This window comes from Gavia stellata, chromosome 22, assembly GCF_030936135.1.
Source record: "Gavia stellata isolate bGavSte3 chromosome 22, bGavSte3.hap2, whole genome shotgun sequence".
Taxonomy (NCBI): Eukaryota; Metazoa; Chordata; class Aves; order Gaviiformes; family Gaviidae; genus Gavia; species Gavia stellata.
Window position 1 is genome coordinate 4463185 of NC_082615.1, and position 20910 is coordinate 4484094.

The 20910-nt window shown below is 45.1% G+C and overlaps 1 protein-coding gene across 1 annotated transcript; it reads left to right on the forward strand.

Moving 5' to 3' along the window:
- Nucleotides 1–2372: 2372 nt before the first annotated feature.
- WDR45B (WD repeat domain 45B) lies at nt 2373–19723 on the forward strand. Its single transcript, XM_059827964.1, has 10 exons — nt 2373–2451; nt 8394–8468; nt 11532–11633; nt 12293–12380; nt 12949–13043; nt 14906–15096; nt 17077–17162; nt 18021–18122; nt 18663–18784; nt 19119–19723. Exons 1-10 carry the CDS (start codon nt 2385–2387, stop codon nt 19223–19225), a joined length of 1035 nt encoding a protein of 344 aa, XP_059683947.1. The 5' UTR covers nt 2373–2384; the 3' UTR covers nt 19226–19723.
- The last annotated feature ends 1187 nt before the right edge of the window (nt 19724–20910 follow it).

Below are 20910 nucleotides of genomic sequence, written 5' to 3' on the forward strand. Positions count from 1 at the left end.
AGAAGAATTTGAGGAACAATATACCTGAACGAGACACCAGGAATGTGAAGCGTATAAAAGCATCATGTAATGCTTTTGATACAACATCTGTCTTCAAGATTGTTAACTGAAATATGGAAAATCGTACACATCAAGTCTTCCATTTGTGAAGGAATGGTGTGACTTGTTCTCCTGAGTAATAACAATCCTTTGAGGCGATGGTGTAGTTTCTTCTAGGTGTCCTTGCTATTGTGAGATACCATCACGTTACATACCTAAGATGTTCCTTCTGCATCAGCATAGATGTCCACAGCCTGTGTAGGAGAGTAGGGAAAATTCAAGCCAGTAAAATGCCAAAGTTACACCAGGACCTGGACGAATGAATGCACCACTACTTAAAGAAATGTGCAATCAAGAGCGAGTCTTCTCCTAGTTAAAGACTGGATGGCAAAAGGAAGAGCGGTGGAAGGAATTCCTGTCGGCTGCTCCCTCGGTGCTAAGCAAGCTCCACCTGCCGGTCTGCCTTCGGGCGAGCTGCAGGCGCCGGGGACAAGCTCTCAGACTGTACAAACTGCATCGCCACAGCTTGAGAAAATGTACGTAGCGGCCTACAGCTACAAGAAGTTAAACCTGAATGCGAGACAGCCGTACTTTGGGAGCGGTCTGGTTATGTTTGACTAGCCGCTGGGTGCAGGATGAAGAGTTCTCTTCCACGCACGTTGCCATACTGTTTGAAGTTTCTTCCGAATTATCATCTCGGCCTCTTCGATCACAAGGTCGTTAGTTTGTTTTCTTTCTATGTGTGCTATGCAGTAAGAATGCCTAGCTGGAGAGAGCATTAATGATGTGTGTGTCCTCAAGGTCAGATTCTCTGTCCCTCCTGCCAGCCACTATAAAGACAAGGTAAGAAGAAGAGATTAGAGCAGCACTCCTCCCTTCTGGTAATGCCTGCAGCAATCCCACATGGAGCAAGTACAGCCTGAGCCTGTAGTTGGAAAGAGGAAGATTTAAAAAAAAAAAAAAGCTAAGAAGGGCTTGTTATTTCATATACCAAGTCTCTTGACTGCCTGAGGAAACAAAATCTTGCAAAGATGCAATGTGATTATTTTATTTTTTTATATATATGAATGCACAAAGAATCATGTACCCAACTGGTCACTGTAGATGGCTCCAGGACTGCAATGAGCCATTGTAAACTGAAAAGCTGTAGTCATTTCTGAACAGATGTTTGCAGTGGAGAAGAGTAGGTCACAAGTCTGAAATACAACATCAAGCCATTGAGGGGGAAGGTACAGAGCAAATATAGAAAAGGAAGTGGAGGCACGTGAAGGATAGGGACTAGCTGGCGGTTGTGTGAGCACACAAAGTGTGGGCTTTCAGCTGATCATACAGTCACGAAGTAACTCAGGTGGGAAGAGGCCCTGGGGCCCATCACCTTGCTTCAAGTACGTTCACTATTGAACTGATCAGGTTGCTCAGGGCCTTGGGTCTTGAAAACTTCCAAGTTTTCAAGTTTTCTTCATGGTGGTGGCGGTGTTTGGGTTTTTCGGTTTTGTTTTGGGTTTTTTTGGTGAAGTTAGGGGATGCCCTATTTTAGCATATTCTAACTATTTCTTCTGTTCTTACTAGTTTGATACTCAGTATGCCCTTGATGCGAGAGCCTTCTACTAAATGGTCCTTCGGGGCTGTACTGTCCTGTGTGGTGGTGCCCCGGGACTCGCACCGGGTGGAAGCTCCGGCTTTGCCAGGCCTGGCTCGCCCACCCCAGCTCCACAGCCAGCAGCCCTGCTGCGGCCCGGGAGAAGCCCGGGGTGACCCCCTGCGATGGCCCTGTGAGGAAGAGGGGGTCCCCACAGGCCTGCCAGGCCCAGGCAGGGTTCGAAGGGGTGAAGCTCCAGGCCCGTGCTCCTCGGGAGCCCTCAAGAGCGGACTCACCACCACGGGGGTGAGGGGAGGCCCCCTCCCCAGCCAGATCCTGCCCGCAGTGGGCCCTTGTGCCTGCGCCACCTCCCCGACGCAGCCCCCTGAGAAAATCTCTCCTCCCCAGAGCCGCATCTAGCCGGAGCAGACCCTCCTTCTCCAGCCCAGCGGCCAATCCCGCCGAGAGCCCGGCCCCCTCCCTCAGAGCGCGGCGCGCCCGCCGCCATCACCCCGCCGGCCGCAGGGGCGGGGCGGGGCGCGGCCCTGCTCGATTGCTCGGCGCTCCTCACCCTGGCGGGTGGATGGTCTCCGCGCTCGGCAGAGCTGCCTGGCAGGGTCGGAAGCAGCCGCCGGCCTGTCCGCCGCGGCTCGGCTCGGCTCGGCTCGGCTCGGCTCGGCTCGGGCGGGCTCCCGTGGCGGGGCTGGGGCGGGTGGGCGCCGCCATGGTTTAAAGGGCGGCGGGCGGACGCGAACGGGCAGGAGCCATGAACTTGCTCCCGGCCAATCCGCACGGCAACGGGCTGCTCTACGCCGGCTTCAATCAGGACCACGGTGAGGTGGCGGGGCCGGGCCGGGCCGGGGGGGGGCTGCGGGGCGCGGCGCCGTGAGGGGAGCGGGCCCGGGCAGGCCCGGCGCGGTGCCGGGGGAGGGCCTGGAGCGGGGTGGGGGCTCCTCTCTCCCGGGCCCGGCCCTGGGGAGCCGGTTCGTGCCGGCAGAGGGGTGGCGGTTCGCGGCTGGGAGCCCGGCGGAGGTAACCGCCCGCAGTCGGTGAGGGGGGTGCGGCGCCCGCGCTGGGTCTGGGCCCGCCGCGGCTCCCGGCAGCGGTGAGTAACCGGGGCCCGGCGTGGGCGGCCTCGGCTGCGGGCGGGCGGGCTGCCCGGGGCCTGCGGGCTGCCCGGGGCTGCGGAGCCGTCCCTCGGGAGGCGGCGGGCCGGCGGGGCGCGGTGCCCCTCGCGGTGTGCCTCCCGGTTCGCCCCCGGCGGGATCCCCGCCGTCTGGTCGCTGCAGTAGCTGTGGTAGACTTAGCCCCGGCTTTAAAAAGCCGGGAAGGCTGTTCGCAGAGGTGGGGGTTCACAGCACAACTGCTGGTTGAGCTCTGGCGTGCGTACCCAGCCGCTTCGGAGAGACTTGGTTGGGGGGAGAGGAGGAACAGCCGTCTTCAGTGCGCGTCTTCAAATACTTCTGCCTCTCAGATGGTGCTTTGGTACTTGCTGCAAGTTGCACTGCTTAAAATTGGCTGGTCCTATAAGTCTGCCTTAAATCCTGCGCTTAAAGCGGTGTACTTCTGCAACTGCATTACTGAAAAGGTAACTCACAAAATGTCACTTTCTCAGTGTCAGTACTTTGCATTCAAAATTAGTGGTGTAACTTTTTTTTTTTTTTGCCTGATTTGTATTTTAAAAATGGTGGTTAAAACTACTAATCATATTGGCGGACAACTACAGATAGACGAACCGCTGGAAAGCTTCAGAACTGTATGCTTGGGGTTTGGTTTTTTCTTTGTTAGAAAGGGGAAGGCCTTTTCTAAAAAGGGGGTGCATATGCCTCGTCTTGCTTTTGCAGTATAAAAATAGCACCAGTCTTATGAGTAAGTGTCATTTTTGTGGAATAAAGAATAGAAGGTCATCATTTTGTAACATCCTCTTGTCTTAACAAATAATAGTCTTGCCTAAGACAGTCTTGCAGCTTCTGTCATTGTAGACTGTAGTTCGTATACCTGTTGTTGAGGCAGCTGAAGTCGTGTGTAAACACGAATTATTCTGTTTATTCCAGTCTAACATCTCCAATGCCATTTTGTTAGTAGTATACCAAGCTCTTGATGAAGTGAGCTTCTTGGTAGCTCTCTTTGTGCTATCCTGTTGACTTGAAAACAATAGAATAGTCTGGTTTTTCAGCAACTCTGCACTTGTTTTCATCTTGCATTTGCAACAGAGATGGAAAAAGATTTGTGAGGATGAGCTTCATTTCAAATCTGCGGGGGTCTGTAATGAAGCGATGATATTTGATGCTTGGCCTGTGATGGGGGCTGGGTTATAAAGAGAACTGTGTAAGAAGTTTCTCTTTTACTGCAAAATGCCTTTAGAACACCATGTTAGTGCGTGAAACTTGTTCTTTGTTGCACAGGCTTCCTTACATTCTGTAGCAGTAAATGCAAAATAAAGACTTTTTTTGAATTATGTCACATCCAAAGTATGTTAAGGAATTTGTCTTGAGAATCTGTGAGCTGACAGTGTTCAAGTCCCATCCTACCTAGCCTGGCCGGCCAATTCAATAACAACAAAAAACTTGCGGAGAAAACATGTTTGGCTTTCATTTGCAGGCTCCCAGGGCTCTTCCTGCTTAGGAATGATGACTTCAGAACTGTAGGTAGCATGCTAACTTTTCGCTAGTTTAGGCCCTCTTCAAAGCGTTAAAGGATAGCTAAATCTTTGGCTGCTCAAAGAAGAGTAGATAAGAGGAAAAAGCTCACTTCTTCCTTGTTGCTTCTACCAAAAATAGAAATATGAGTCACTTGAGTGCTGAAGCTTAGTAGTGTGGGTGTCTGCATATATTGTCACAATAACCTAATTTCTTAGTAATTTAAGACTAGCCCATCCCATAATGATGGGAGGATGGGAGGAATGATCTAATAAGTCTCTCCAAGTCTTCCATGACTGACAAGTGATAAATCTAGCATCTGCAGTGGTTCTGAAATGTGTTTCCCTTACTCCGTTTTGAGTGATACTATATTTTTTATACTGGGCGCCTTTGCCACTTATTGTTTTTAGGTTAAAAAATACAAAAACAACATAACCGGAAAAAATGGAAGACCCATATTGCAAGGTGTTTTCAGTTGTTTTAGAACAGAATACTTTGACTTTGGGTTCTTAATTTCAAGCTGGTATACTCCTGATTTCAGGCACTTTTCTAATGCTTTCAGAAGGACATTAAAGTGCTTTACAGAAATGATTAGACAGAATATCATAATAAATTACCACACCAGAAAGTATGTGTGTATACTCCTGACAAGTTTCTCTTGTCACTGTTGCAGTCTGAAGCTACTTTGAAAACTGAGGTGTAGACTTGTTTTGGTGTTGAAACACTTGGCTTATTCGTTTGATCTCTTCTAGTGGACTGAAATGCTTCGCTCTAGGACCCCATAAACATGAGTAGGATTCTCTTATGGCTTTAGACCAAATGTGCCGTGGCGAGGAAAACTGGCGTGCTAGGAACTGCGCCTGCCGTAGTTACTTCCCAAGACTTCACTGTTTCAATTTCTGGATCTTGGGGCCTAAAGCCTGCAGATTTCTTTATGTCAGCACATCCCCTGCAGCTTGTGGCATCTTCTAGGACTGTCATTAATTTATCCCTTCCTTTTTCTTTGGTTTTAGAAAAACAAAACCCACTGTGGCCTTGCTGGGACTGTTGGCAAATAGTACTTTTACTGTAGGAAGAAGCACAACTGCGGGTTAGGGTAATACTTTTTAAAAAAATTAATTCATTATTACAGAATTATCTGAGTTGTTGTCTGTCTGTGGCTCTTTGACAGCACGTCTGTCCCTTCTTAAAATGAGATGTGAACTTCCTGTGGAAGGAAGTATACTTATTATTGCAGCAATTCCCTCTTCTGGCAGCCCTTCTCCAGCTCTCTCATACATAAGAGCTTACAAGCTGTAGCTGTCGAATTTGTGATCCCACCACTGGTAAACGCTGGGATCAATCAGGTGGGAAACACTGGGCTCCAAAGCTGTTCCTGTAACCTCGAATTGAAGGAGTAGCAATAATCTTCCTGTATGGTTTTTTATCTTGTTTGGCTCAGGGATTGCCAGGACTGAGAACTTAGTATCTCTGTCAGTAATGATTGACTGTGTGGGGAATATCGCCGTTACTCACATTCCCTCAGTTCTGATGTATTGTCTCCGGTTAACGTCTTGGGAGTAGCTGCATTTTTAAAAGCAGCCCACATCTCAGTCACGAGGTTAGCCCTGCAGAAAAGCTGTCGTGGTGCTACAGGAAATGTAACGTCTGCATTTTATTGCATTGGGAACGCTCCGTTTGGGTTTGTTATAAGCTGCTAGTATTAGCGCAAGTAAAACTTCACAGTGCTCTTTACTACAGAACAGTTTCAGCATCCCTCTCCTTCGTCTCTCCTGGAAATACAATAGTGTGTTATAAAACTGTCGCTGGAAAAATTATTATACGGATACACACTACAGCCACCAGAAACAGATTCCTTCTCATGCTGTACAGTATTGTTTTACGTAGAGAGAAATGTTTCCATTGTAATTTGCTTTCTAGTTATCCCAGTAAAGTATGCTGCACGAGGTGGCAGCTTACTAGTGCTGTGATTTCAACACAGCGCGCTTCTACGTATTCAACTGACCGAGCAAACTAAAAAGTGATGCACTGAGAAGGGAGGAGGTAAAACGAATATAGTTAATTTAAAAGCATCTATTTCGATATGTTTACTAATCTTTCTATAATTACTATATTTTGTTAACTACTCTTCTCTAGGTATGTTTACCTGTGTAAACAAGAACTATTTGCACTTAATTTATTACAAAATCTTGGACAGGGTGAAGTCGTGCCTGTGAGTCTTTTGGGTTGGGGGAGTAGGTTTTTTCTGTGTTTTGTTTTCCTCGCTGTTTAGCGAACTGTTGTACTGTTAGAACAGTCCGGTATTTCAGGTCTGTGACCCTGCTGTTAGTGACTATATGTAAAATAAGAGAGTTAATTTGTTTCCTTTCTACATTGAATGGGTCTTGTAGTAGTTTCTGCCTTGTATGTGTGAGTTCAGTGAATAGGAACCCTACGGATGTTGCCAAACATACACCCCCCCACACCTCGTAAGATACTGCTCTGTGAAGCAGAGGATATGCATGATGCCTTTTTTTGTTGCTGTTGCGTTTTGGTTGGTTGGGGTTTTTGTGGTTGGTTGGTTGACTGGGTTTTTTTGTTGTTTTTTTTAAAGTGGTCCTACTTGGAATGAGATGAAGTATTAAAAAGGAATCTGAAATTGACTGCGCTAGTTTTCACAAATTGTGGAGTTTTAAACTAATACTGTTGTCAAGATCAAGTTTAGAATCCGTTTTTGTATTTTTATGCGAGAACATTGAGTTTGCTCTGTGTTATGACAAAAAGATGTCACCAGTTGTATTGTTTCTTCTGACATCTTAACTTGCATTGAGATACGAGTAACAGGAGACATGTATTGAATGTTGCTCACTTGCTCTTCAGTGGGCATATGCAATTTTTTTAATTGAGCTTGTATTAAGCTGATAGTATGCAAACCACATACTAGTTGTTAGTTAGTTGCCCGTGTTATGAGGACCATGCTGGCTCTTTGTGAACCTTCAGTGCCAGGAATACCTGAAACAGCCTAATGCAGGCTGACCCTTTTTGCCAGCTTCTGAGCCATCGCTCCACAGCAAACCAGTCCAGTCTTGTGCGGAGGAAATCATGGCTCACCTGGCTGGGAGCAAATGGTTTGGAGACCTTATTTGAAGAGTGAAGACTTCTTCCCTCCTTCCCCCACCCACCCTGTGATTTTTGGGTATTGAGTTTGGGGAAGAGGTGCATTTAGACACAGTTCCTCAAATTTTACTTGGGGGGGTTCAAATCATTGCAGTGCACAAGAGTAAAACCAGACTAATTTGAATATCTCTGTTCCAGTACCTTGAAGATCTTAACTGGTTTTTTGATCCAGTGCACATAAATTGTGTAGGAAGTAAATTTCTGTCGGTCTGCCTCTAGTGACAGTAGCTGCTTCTTAATGACTTGTAACTGCTCTAACTTCACCCTGGCATTTCTTTATATTGGCAACCGCATTCACCCATTAGCGAGTAAAACAGCAGGACAGGATACTGGTGACTTGATGGATTCTGCTAAAAAGGCACATGCATAACGCTCTTAAGTAAAAGTAACTACAGTAATTTTCTGGAGTATTTTAATCTGGCTTCTAATCATTCCCTGATTTAGACTTAAGCTATTGGCATGTAATTATTGGCATCTGACAGTAGGAGGGTCTCATTAGAGCATTCTTAAAAACTGTGCTTGAGAAGCTCTCTTCTGTGGAAACATGAACAATGGATCATACTTCATATAGTCGTAATCACTGTGTAAATTTGGGTTTCATAAGAAAGGAGGGATTTTGCTTCATAATGACTGTTGGACCGTAAAAGTTAAAATGCAGGTTTCCTTCCCTCTGTAGTGCATGGCATAGGATACAGATGGGTTGGGAATTGCTGTCCTTTCCTTCCATTGTTTTCTCACCTGTCTAAAAAGAATACTGAGAACTTTCCACTTTCAATAGAGGCCAGCCTAAAGGACAACTTCTCTAAAGGGTTTTCACTTGCAATCACTAACAAAGCCTGCAAGTGGTCTTCAGCTGGAGTTTAACAATGCAGTTAGCGAGTAATGCTCTCTTAACCCTCTGGCTCTTGCTTAGTTCTTGAGTGTATCTCGCAATTACTATATATGTGTGTGTATATATATATATGTGCTTTTTACTACAGGATGCTTTGCATGTGGAATGGAAAATGGATTCCGAGTTTATAATGCAGATCCACTCAAAGAAAAAGAGAAACAAGGTAAAATGCTTATTTATTATACCATGCTAGTTCTGTGGTGTTGGAAGCTCAGCCTCCTTGTTTTTTTTTCTGTAAGATCCTTGCTTAGCTTTCACTGTTCCGTCGCTGGAAGGCTTTGAATAAAGCCTCAAGAAAGGAAGTCCATGCCGGTCCCAAAGGGACTCTCACTTATGCCACTGCCTGGGCAGATGTCTAGATGCTATTAATTTGCATAAAGCTGGCTGCTGATGAATTTCTCTCACCTTCTTGCAGAGGCTGAATTGCGTTAGCTGCTGCTAATGTTTTTAGTCCTGAGTAGGCAATAAGTTGCCTGGTTATTCACAACTGGGAGAAGAGTTGCTCGCTGCAGCGGTATTATGCACTGTCAAGAGAAATTGTTCTGTTCTTATGCAATAATCTGGATGATCTAGTGCAGCAATAAAACTACTGTCTTTTCACCGGAGAGCTGAATGTAACATTTCTCGTATTTGTGTAGAGTATTGCTTGCAAGAGCACTGTGAGCTCAGAAGCTCAGACCTCTAATACTTTAAACTTAATACTCTCTGTACGCTTAAAAAATTTGGGAGGGTCTTAAGGTGGTAAACCTACTATCATATGTCTTAACAGAAATGACTAGATGAGCTATATTAACAGATTATGGGGCTTTTTATTAGAAAGCAAACATAACTGAGTCAAAATAAGAAGCCATGTGATTCTAACCCTAAATGAAGGAAGAAAGCTGCCATGCTAAACAGGTTTCCCAGCGCTTCCAACCTGTGGTGACAGAAAGGATTTAATAAGAGGAGAAATGTATTTAAAATGGCAATTCCTGTGAAATGGGCATGCTTTCACTCTCTAGTGCTGTAAGAGATTTCAGTCACTGTTCATATGGCCAAAGCTGACAAACTGTTTTCTGTTCTTAATACTAAAAATTCTTCCACAAGCAACATGTCTAGGGACTATCATCTGTCATAGTGTGCTAAAAGGATCAGAATTCAGCCTGAAGTCCTGTTGAGTTCCTTGTCAAAACTCTCCCTGCCAGTAGCTCTGGACATACTTCCAGGACTCCTGCGGTGACATGTTTCTTATGAGTCAGATTGCCTTTTCCCTGTGGATTCTGAGAGGTCAGACTGTGCTGGCTGCATAGGTACACAAAGAAAGCTTGTTCATCTTTCATATACCTACCTGAGATAGACAAGCTCCATCTGGGACTATTTGATTGATTTCTGTAACCCAGGATGAAACCAAGTCTTAACTGTTACACGCTGGCTTGTCTGTCTTATATCCAGGAGTTCCATGAAGTTCCCCATCCAAGCATCACCTGTCGGAACTGTAAAAATAGCGATTAAAGTGTCTGTTCTAACAGAGAGTCAGAACACATTGCGCGTTCTTAAAATATTTACGAATGATAACCCGAGACAATTTAAGACTTTTTGTTGCGGTGATAATACCTCTTCATAGCAAAATGTGCTGTCGTGCTTTAAATGCTTTAATAGAGTTAGGAGGAGGATCAGGTGCAGAAGGGGGTAGTGTCCAAACACAACTGTTTGGGAAGGAAACCCAGCAGTCAAAAGTGTTGTTGAAGAAACCACAAGGCCTTGTACGAAATCCAAGGCTTTACTGCTCCGTTGTGGATATCTTTCCAGGCATCTACCTTCAGCGCTGTGTGGTCAAGTCCTGACACAGATTCCTCATCCAGATGTACTGTGCTTCTTAATGTCTAACTGCATCTCCCTTTTCCTATCCTTCATGCATATGTCTACATCTTTCCATGGTAGTGCTTCCTCCCGGCTCCTCAGATGTTTTTGCTGTTTTCTCCCATCGCTATTTCTGACAGTAGGTCTCTCTAGAGTCCTTGTGAAATTTCAACTTTTCCTCTAGCTTTGAAATGGTTTACTAGTTTCATCCGCCTTTTCCTGCTGCAACCTGCCAGTGTGTGGAGGTGTTGGACAGTCTTTTAAAGTAAAAGTTTGTTTTTAACTCTGCTCATCTACCTTAGAGGCCAGAGTTACGGCCTCTCCTTCTGACAGTTCAGTTCCCCCTCCCCAGTGGAATGCCAAGTATCCCTTTAAGCTATGTAAACAAAGACGAGCCCCCACTCAAATGTCATCAAATAGAAAAATTCTTTTATTATGAAATCTCCTGCTTGATACAGTGTTCCTCTGCTCGCACCGTAAGGATGCATCTTAATTCTACTTCCTTTGCAGTTGAGATTCTTCAAAGGAAAAAAAAAAAAACCACCAACCTTTTCCTTGCACTATAAATGAGAAACTGCTGCACCAGCTGATCTGTTTTGCTTTCACTGTGTTTCCTGCATCACCGAGTGGAGGCTGGCTGGAGCTGGACCGTACTTCTTACTATTCTAGCAGCTATGGGTACGCTCCAGAGAACAGCACTGCAGAGTCCAGTTCAGTTACATACGTGTGCGTTTTGCCTTCTGCCCTCAAATCCACCAAGCCTATAAAGACAAATCCCCTTGCAAATAAAAAGGTTCATGGCTAATGAAAACTACTGGTATTCTTCTAAACGCATGGCATTAGCATAATAGAGCAACACCAGACTTGAAATGTGTGTGTGTGAGGGGAATGAATTTGAGCTAACCGGACAGTCCTTCTAAACGTATTTACAAACCCACTGTATAATAGAAATGATCAAGCTGCCGTGATGATACTGCTTGATCTCCTCACACGCAGCATGTTTTAATATAACTTTTAAACCTTGCTGTGTGTTTTCTATCTATGAAAATGAGGCCTGTCCCAACTGTGTGACAGCAATGGTGGTGATCTTCATTGCTCTGAAAAATAAAGCAACTTTGCTGAGAATCCTAATCTTAAACAAGCACAAAAAAATCAATCAAACAAAAAAGCCCCACCTTTTTAGTCAGGATTTCTTGTCTGTCACCCTCAGTCTTAGAGGATTCTCTGGTTTTCAAGGTCAGCCAGGGTGGGAAGATACCGTTCTTCTCAGGTGTCTGAGAGAAGTGCTAGAAAATGCGAGGTTTTCTTGTAACAGTGGTATAAAATCAGATGGCATTTTAACAGGTTCTGACACTTTAAAAACAAAACAAAAACATTTGTCTTTCAGAATTTCTAGAAGGTGGTGTCGGCCATGTGGAAATGTTGTTTCGTTGCAACTATTTAGCACTAGTAGGTGGAGGAAAAAAGCCGAAGTACCCACCTAACAAAGGTGAGTCTCAAGGAATAGATCTTGTAAACGTCTGCCTTGCTATCTGTGTGAAACTGCCCAAAGAACTCCCCAACCAAATGCCTTCAGCTGGGGTCCGGTATTCCGAAGGTTGGATGGAGGGGACGTTGCAGCAGGTGTAAGTAAATGTGGTGAACTAAGTTGCATCACAGCTGTTGCGGTGTTAACTGGTGGTAACCTGTAACGACCAGCACCCCGACCTGGTGACAGAGTCTGTACGTCTCACAGGTAACTTTGCAAAGAGACGCTGTGGCTCAGCAGCCTGAGGGGGAGAAGGTCCCTGGCTGGCAAGCTTTGTAGGAAAATATGCTACTTTTATTTTTTTGACTGCTGCTTTATTTCTTTGATAACCCTCAGAGCAAAACAAAAAAGCTGATTGTCTTTAGAAAAATGTATTTTTATTGTCAGCTTTTGTGGTTAGACTTTACGAGCTCCTACCTGCAGGAGTCACAGCGGGAAAGACTGGATTGATACGTAGTAGCTGAATACCTTCTGGTGAGCAGGATGCCAGTCTGTAACTGCTTAACTATTGGATGCACCTCCCAATTAGCCTGCTCAGAAACTAGAAGTTGTTCTAACGGAGACGATGTGGATCTCTAGATATGCCTTGATGATCTAATGCAACCTCTGCACTGTTCCAGTAATGATCTGGGATGACCTGAAGAAGAAGACAGTCATTGAGATAGAGTTTTCTACAGAAGTCAAAGCAGTTAAGCTGCGGAGAGATAGGTAGGTGCAAAAAACACGTTCCAAATGCGCAGCTTGGATTTGCATGCTGTTCTTACTCATTTCCAGCTGTTTGTAGAAAGAAAAAGATCCTGCTTTAATGCCTAGATAAACACCACCAGCAATTAAAGATAAAACAGGCTTTTGGGGGCAAGCATTAGGTGTTCACAGATCACAGCTCGAGTATACTGGTACCTGAAACCTTGGTGAAAAGCCTGTAAGACTTTCTGGCCCCTAATGTAGGGAAATGTTCTCAGGTGGCTACTGCTGACTGGTTTTCTAGGTATGGAGGAGTGTGAAGGGAAATCAAGAGGGTCTCTAGAGCAAGAGTATCTTTAGCAGCTGGAGTCTGTGTATGTGTGGGCGGAGGGGTTCTGTTGTCACAGCTTTGGCTACAAGTGCTTTGCAGGCTCATAGCTGCATGGGTTTTTGCAAGGCTGTAAGTCTGTTGGGGGGGGGCAGGGGGGAAGAATATAGCCATGAAATCAGTAGAAAGCCTTTGCAGATCTGAATTAATGTATATGTCCTGTTTTACCCACCCCAAGTCATAGGAACTTCTTGTCTGTTTCAGAATTGTGGTAGTCTTGGACTCGATGATTAAAGTTTTCACATTCACACACAACCCCCACCAGTTGCACGTCTTTGAAACCTGCTACAACCCTAAAGGTTAGTTGTATATGTGGGCTGGGGAACGGAAGCAAGTCTGTTCTGTTCTTGACATGCTATTTAGCTTCAGCTGCCTGAATCAGTCATTTAGTAAGTCATTGAAGAGTTTACTTACTGCACTACAGCCATGCCCTTTGGAGATGCTTTTGTTTTTATAAAATGGTTATTAAAAATTATTAATACTTGGCACAGGAAAGCTTTTTCATATACTCCTGTTATGTTATGGATTTGATTTCTGTAAGAGCTATATGCTTTCTTCTGTAAAGAACCTGTAAACTTGGTGTACTTTGTGCGGAAAGTTAATTATAAACACAAGCTCTATTAGTGCATCGTCCCTCTTTCTAATAGAGCCAGAAGTGTCTAGCAAACTATTCTCTACAGTGTCACAAAGAGCCTAATTGGCAAATGGCTACTGTTCTTAAATAGCAAGGTATGGGTTTGTCTTTTGTTGAAAGGGGCAGAAGGTATCCTGAACCAAGACGATGTTAGCACCACAGGGCAAGTGCTGGCTAGTGTGGTGAGGCCAGCTCTAGGCTCCAGGTAGGGCGTGGGAGGGATAGGGCTTGGGTTCAACCTCGGGAGATGGTTTTGTTGCAGTAGGTCATATTGAACAAGGGAGATGCCGTCTGGAAGGAGAGGCTTGACAGGGAAGAGATCAGCATGTCCCCACGTCAGTGGCTCACTTAAGACTAGCTGTGTATGTGAAGGTCTGAAACTGGAGGGGTGTAATGGCAACTGTGTGAACATCTGCCTCCGGGCACAACCGTGCCCTGCTCTGAAGGTGGCCAGGGTCCCAAAGCATGTGGCCTGCACGGGGAGGGCGAGGAGTCGGGCTCGTTTACTTGTACAAAAAGAAGGCTGTGAAGGGCTGTCTGCAGCTGGTGGCTTATGGCTACTTGAAGGGCAGTTACAGGAACAATGGAGCCAAACTCTTCTTGACAGTGCCAGACAGCATAAGAAGGGGTGTTGGCCGTGCTTGATATGCTGGGAGGATCAGCCTGGATGTCAGGAAGATATTTTCTCCACCAGGAGGTTACTTGAGCTTGGAGTCCCCATCTTCAGAGGTTTTCAAGCCTGCTAGAAGCAAACGTGGAATTGCTGGCGGCGCTCGGGCAGCACAGCCTAAATGCAGATTCGGCATGCTGACTTACAGGCTGGCAGGCCTAAGGTGGGAGATGCAGGAGAAGCATGTTGCTCCTTGTGATACCCACCTGCTGCTCCGCCAGCTGTGGACTGAGTTTGCAGGAATTTCCCTGGTATCAGCAGAACACCTGGCAGAGATGCGATTTACCTCAAATGGTCTGCAAAAAGTGATGAAGGAAAAAAAGTGCAAGTGCTCTAAGAATCAAGTTCAAACATGAATTAATAATAATCAGACAATAATCAGATTAATAATAATCAGAGACTAAAATATCACCTATTATAAACTCATACTTTTTTTGAGCTGCTAAGGAGACTATTTTTTTTAAAATAGTTTTGCTGTAACAGACTGATGGAGCTGATCTCCAAAAACCACCAGATTTTGGATAACCACAGCTAGATTACTTTAAAATCAAGTGATGAGAGCTAGTTAAAATTATACTACTCCCCTGCTTCTCTATGCTCTGCACTTAATGGATGGATCATGTTTTGGGATACCACAATAGCCATTAAACTGAAATTCTGTTTTACTACATGTATGTTTGTTTATTCTGAAATTACCAGTATTTTAGAAACTTCTGTCTAAAAACTTCATGGGAACTACACAGTTATTCTCTCTCTCTCTCCTTTTTTTAGAAACTTCTGTCTAAAAACTTTATGGGAACTACACAGTTATTCTCTCTCTCTCTCCTTTTTTTTTTTTTTTTTTTTTTGTCTTTCAGGTCTCTGTGTCCTTTGTCCAAATAGTAATAATTCTCTTCTTGCATTTCCTGGAACACATACTGGGCACGTGCAGATAGTGGATCTCGCTAATACAGAAAAGCCTCCTGTCGATATACCGGCTCATGAAGGAGTCTTAAGCTGTATAGCTTTAAACCTGCAGGGAACAAGAATTGCAACAGCATCAGAAAAAGTAAGAATAATCTCCTTCTACCTCTGATTTACTGTGCATTCTAGTGCAGTAACTCCTTCTAAAATAGGAAGTTGCATCCTTTTGTAGGAAAGGCATAGAACTAAGTAAGTGGAAAATTTGTCATAGATAAAGACTGACAATGTGTATTTCTATCTTTACTGCTCCCTTAGGAAACCCAAACAGCAATCCAAATACCCTGCCTGAGGTAGTTTATGTTTTAGCTGACTGTAGCAGTGACCCTTCAGTGATGTTTGAATGAGAATCTGGCCCAAGCAGTTGATGTTTTGTGTGTTCATCAATAAATAGTATTAATTTCAAAAACAAAAGGGGGGAGCTTATTTGCATTTTTTCACCTTTATTAGTTTCTGCTTAAATTCACTTCAAAACCGCTGGCTAAAGAAAGACTCGCAAATTGGTCTGTCGTAGTGGAGGACTTAGTTGTGCTCTGGCTTAACTGCTGTTACAGACCAGGAAGGAGGTGCGCTGCCGCCGTTTCTCATACACACGCTGCAGATGTTTTCATACAGAGTGTGAATGATAAAACGGTTCTTGGAACATTTACCAAATTGTGTGCGGTCGTGTGTTACATAGGACTAAAGAATGCAACACGCTGACAAAAACCTGAAGCTATTGCATAGCATAAATCCCTTTGGGCTCGGGTGATGCAGAGAGATGTAGAAAGAATACAAAGCAAATCGCAGACCTGCCTTCTCCATGGCAACTTCAGTGAGGTCTGCTGGCGGGCTTCATCTCCTGCAGGACAATTGCTTCCAGAGTGTCCAAAGGAACGTAAGGTAGATGTACCCATCTACCTGAGGCCAGTGCAGCACTCGCTACCTTCTTCCGCTCAACTGAAATGAGTTTCTCAAGGACAAGCTAAATTAATCCAGTGAGTCTCTGTTTCTACTGCACAGTCTCAAGAAGCTTAAAAAAAGAAAATGCAGCCATAGTCTTTCTTAATAAGTTTAATTACTGTATGTCTTCTAAACAAAGCTCTTAAAACTGCCAACTCTATTGCTAAATAGAGTAATAATCTGCTGAATTTTTATTAAGATGTTCCTTTTTTTGGTAGAGAAAAAGTTCAAACAGCATTGTCAAACTGAAATTGGAGTATGGGCAAACTGCTGTGCGTAAGAAAACGTCTCAAGCTCATGTCTTAAATCAAAACTAAGCTGACGTTTACTTGAATCTTTCTCTGCTGGGCTCTGTTCTTTACTGGTGTGCAACTGGAGAGATGCATTTGTTAACCAGGTGTATAACATGAGCTGTAGGTGACAATGTATACCCACCTGTCATCAGAGGAAAGTACTACGGAATTGTTGATCACTTTACTTGGGATACACTGGCTTGTTTGGCATCTCTGGTGTCAAGCTTAGTCTACTCTAAATGAAGTACCATTTTCCAATGCAGTATTCTGTCTGTAACCTGACTCATCTGTGGGGTCTCCCAGATTTGGATCAATACAGATAATGAGCATGTGACAGGTAACAAATTCTTCTAGATTGTTTCAACTAAGCTAACTGTAAAGCAAGACCCTCCACAGGCTGATTATACTTAAGTGGGAAGAAAAATTGCACAGTAGCAATCAAAACAGAGTCCTCACTGTGGGGAGCAAGAAAGAAATGATTCCAACAACCTGGGCACCAGAGCCTGTACCCCAGTCTATTCTACTGCCTGTGAACTAATGCCAGGGCTGCACTAGGGCTTTAGAATACAGCTTGGATGAAACTTACTTAGCTGAGTAGCTAAGTACCAGGCTTGTGTACCAACGCATTGTAACGGTGTGGTGATGGGGTGTGGGGGGAATCAATATTCTTCCCAAAAATGATCATTAAGAGAGGTTCTCTCAAATCTACCAAGATGAAAAACCCAGTGGTGTACATAGGTGCCTGCTGGTTGGATAAATTGAATTTTAGGATGCGTTCACAGATGTAGAGAGTCTTCTGTCTTTCCTAATACAACGCTTGATTCCTTTTCAAGGGGACCCTCATAAGAATATTTGATACTTCATCAGGGCATTTAATCCAGGAGCTACGAAGAGGATCACAGGCAGCCAATATATACTGGTATGTCTAATTGCTTCTGTCTTGTGGGTAGTGTTGTGCCAAGGCAGCCTGGCAAATGGCAGCCAAGTCACCTTCAAAAAGCAAAGCAGAGTTACGCTGCCAGGGGCACAAGGCAGAACTCCCCCACAGCCCCAGGGCTGCACTGAGCCAGTGCTGCTGCTTTGCTGCTGGGTGCTGGCGAGGAGAGAGCAGTAGCTGGCAGCTGTGTGAAGCCTGGCACAGGCTACAGGGGTTGGGGCAAAAACGTATGTATTGATAGGCCCACTTCTCTGCATTGAATAAAGGGGGGGGGGCTTTGACTTCCCACTGAAATACAGGGGATGCAGTGATGCAGTTTAACACTTCTCAGAGAGACTAGGATGAGTGCCTGGGGGCGAGTGGAAGTTTATTACAACATGGTGCCGCTCTGCATGCGAGAGCCCAAGGCAGAAGTTAGACTAACCCACTGCTGGAAGCACTCTCCCAGGAGTGGAGAAACTTTCCTTCTACTGCGCAGCACCCCGGGCTAGTAGTGTTGCCTGTTTTATCCAACACCTGCCTACTCCTTGTGGCAAAGGCTGTGCAGTTTCTCCCAGCGGCAGTGGCAGAGTGGCCCATGTGCATGGTGTCCGTGTCAGGGCGGCCTGCTGCACTGCTGCTCCTGACAAACCAGGTCCTCTGTTCCGAGTGGGTGCGCTCAGCCCCGAAGGGGCTGTTCATCCTGTCAGCAAAGCACCACAGAATTGGAGGAGTCCCAGCTGTGAGCACCTTGCCGGCCAGGCTGGCAGCTGCTCCCAGCAACTGCAGAAGCAGAACTGCGTACACCAGAAGCTGTGGGTATGTTCCAGTAGATACTGCAACTGTCTGTATTCTCTACAGTATTAACTTCAATCAGGATGCTTCCCTAATCTGCGTATCCAGTGACCACGGCACAGTACATATTTTTGCTGCAGAGGACCCTAAAAGAAATAAGCAGTCAAGGTAGGGTTTGAGCCTTTCTGAAGCATTTGTGGGGGGTGGGTTGCCCTTTTAATACTGTTTAAAACACTGGTCTTGTTGAGTGGTAGCAAATACCTGCACTACTGGAGGTGGTAAGAGTAATCTGTTGTGCTTGAGGGAAGTTGCAGATTTAGGACTAACAGCAACTGCCAAGTTTCTGTTGTCCTTTATGGAGCTGCAGAATTCCAGCAGAAGGTTAGGGCGTTTTTTAGTGGTTCTCTCTTAGCGTGAACATATGTTGTGGACGCTTCACATAAAGGAATCTCTACTAAAATCAATCCTTTTGGCAGTTTTTGCAGTCACTTAAAAACATGAAGCCAGAAAGGTAGTTGTAGGGTCCCCCTGCCCTAGAAGGGGAATTGTACACATTACCTGATACTTGGTAGGAGAAAATAAAAAGCCAATCAAAAATAGCATTAGTGTGAACCTTGCGACTTGTTCAAACATGCCAGCAGTTCTAAATCAACTCTAGTCAACACCTTACTATGTTGATATGCTTTTTTTTTTTCCTCTCTCTTTCAGTTTGGCCTCTGCCAGCTTTCTCCCCAAATACTTCAGTTCCAAATGGAGTTTTTCCAAATTCCAGGTTCCCTCAGGCTCTCCATGCATTTGTGCCTTTGGAACAGAGCCAAATGCTGTCATAGGTAAGTTCTGGAGGCTTCCCCGGGTTCTGTCTGGAGACCCAGGTTTTTAACTACATGGGGTTTGAGCTGGAGGGAATGCTGAGATGAGGCAATGTCGCATGTCCCTGTCAGCCATGAGCAGGAGCTCTGGCTGCTCAGCACTGCGAGGGAGTACGATCAAACAGCGCACAGGGTGCTGGGCTGACAGTGCGTGAGGACTGACTTAGCTCAGGTCCTTCCAGAGCACCACGCTGCGTATTCCACTGGCATGAAAGGTCAGTGTAAGCTATAGTGGAAGGAACAGAATGCTACTTCTGGAACAGCAGAACTTAACGTGACTTTGTTTTTGTTTCAGCAATATGTGCAGATGGCAGCTACTACAAGTTCTTATTCAACCAAAAAGGGGAATGCTCAAGGGATGTCTATGCTCAGTTTCTAGAAATGACGGACGACAAGCTTTGACCGAGTTGAGGGGAGCACGTGGGTCAAAGTACTGCCTTGGTTATTCCATGTCTTTGGAAGGACAGTATACAGATGTCCAATACTGATCAAGAAGTTTAGCAGACCTCACTGAGAAGCCTGGCCCAACATGATCAGAACAAGCTCTGAAGTAGTGGACTACATATGTTTATTCTCATTTCTGCAAGTATTCATCATTAAAATCTCTTTGGGTTACTGTCATCAACTCAAATTTTCAAGATGTGGCTTTCAACAAGCTTGTGCCTATTGGGTTTCTCTTAATCTAAACTGTGAAATGACTTTAGAGTAAACATGAGTGCCTGCCACACTAACCGATCTGCAGGGGGCTGTACATCTGTACAAGTAGCCTTAGAAAAAGGGATGTGAAAACAGAAGATTTTAGGCATTGCTTTACTTCCACTGAAGGGCTGGGAGTGGGGGGAAATACTATGGAATCAACCTCCACCAGCGTGGCTAGGAGCAGGAGTGCGGCCTGGCCCCCTCCCCTGAGCACATCCTCAGGTAACAGAGGAGGAGAGGACGAGCGCCCAGCCATAGATGACTGTAGCTTGAACCACGCTTGTCCTCTGACCTGCTGTGTGGGGTTGGGGCAGGGGGGGGTAGTCGTGCGCCCACAGTCCACTGCTCCTGTACACATCCCGAGGGTTGTTGAGTGATTGGCACTAATTGTCAAAGGTGCCAAACTACATAGCAGCTGAGGGCACACTAACCTCTCCTCGGTGCGTGGAGCGAGCAGCCTGGGCACTCGGGCACTGGGAGCTCCTGTATTTGTAGATGTGATTCCTTCTATAGCGGAACAGCCATTCCAGGTTTAAAAACCACCCTCGGTACTGGTGTGACAGCTGTACTGACTGCTTCTGAAACTGCTGTGCTTCAACTGGAGGACTGGACAGGCCACTTACACATCTACCACAACAAATGAACCAGGTGGCATGAAGTATACATCTCTGCAATGGCTTTAAACTTGCAAACTTTTCTCTTTTTTATTTGGGATGTTGCATACTAAATACTATTGGCCTAGGGACAGTTAGGTTAAACTAAACCAACTGACTTGTAAACTCTTCCCCCAAATTGTTATATGGCAATTAATATTTACTGCTGAACTAAGGCACAAGATACTGAACTAGAAACTGAAATAGACACAAGCTCTCCGTTCATAGCACTAACTACCTGGGGGAGGGAAGGCTTGCTCTTCTGAAATTTAGTTTCACAGATGCTTCAAATCTGACATGCCAGTTCACTCTACAATTGTTTAGCTGCAAACTCTCTAAATTTGACAAGTTTCTTTTAGTGTCACATAACATACTAACTTCTACGCAGATTTTGATGTCAAGGTTGCATGTTGCTTTTATGTGTATTTAATCACAGAAATTGTTTTGCACACTTATTTGTAATATGTTATTTCTTTTAAATAAAAGTGACTAATTTTGCTGTATTCACTGATGATCACAGCCAAAGTTCCTACAGCTGTAGGTTTTGGGGAATAGACATGTAACTGAGGAAACAGTGGCAGCTGTTGAAGGACAGAAGCTGACTGGGGCTGCCCCTGCTATGTAAACAGGGACATGAAGTACAGGAAGCACAGCGTGGGACAGGTACCTTGGTATTTCTCCAAAACAAGTAGAAATTCCAGCGCAAACCAGTTGTCGTTCAGCACTGTTTACCAC

What these genes read in the sequence shown, in the direction of transcription:
- WDR45B (XM_059827964.1), top strand. Translation starts at nt 2,385, where the DNA reads ATGAACTTGCTCCCGGCCAATCCGCACGGCAACGGGCTGCTCTACGCC. An exon ending in CAAAGAAAAAGAGAAACAAG is followed by an intron (nt 8,469 to 11,531) that starts GTAAAATGCTTA and finishes TTTGTCTTTCAG; the next exon opens with AATTTCTAGAAGGTGGTGTC. An exon ending in AACCTGCTACAACCCTAAAG is followed by an intron (nt 13,044 to 14,905) that starts GTTAGTTGTATA and finishes TTTGTCTTTCAG; the next exon opens with GTCTCTGTGTCCTTTGTCCA.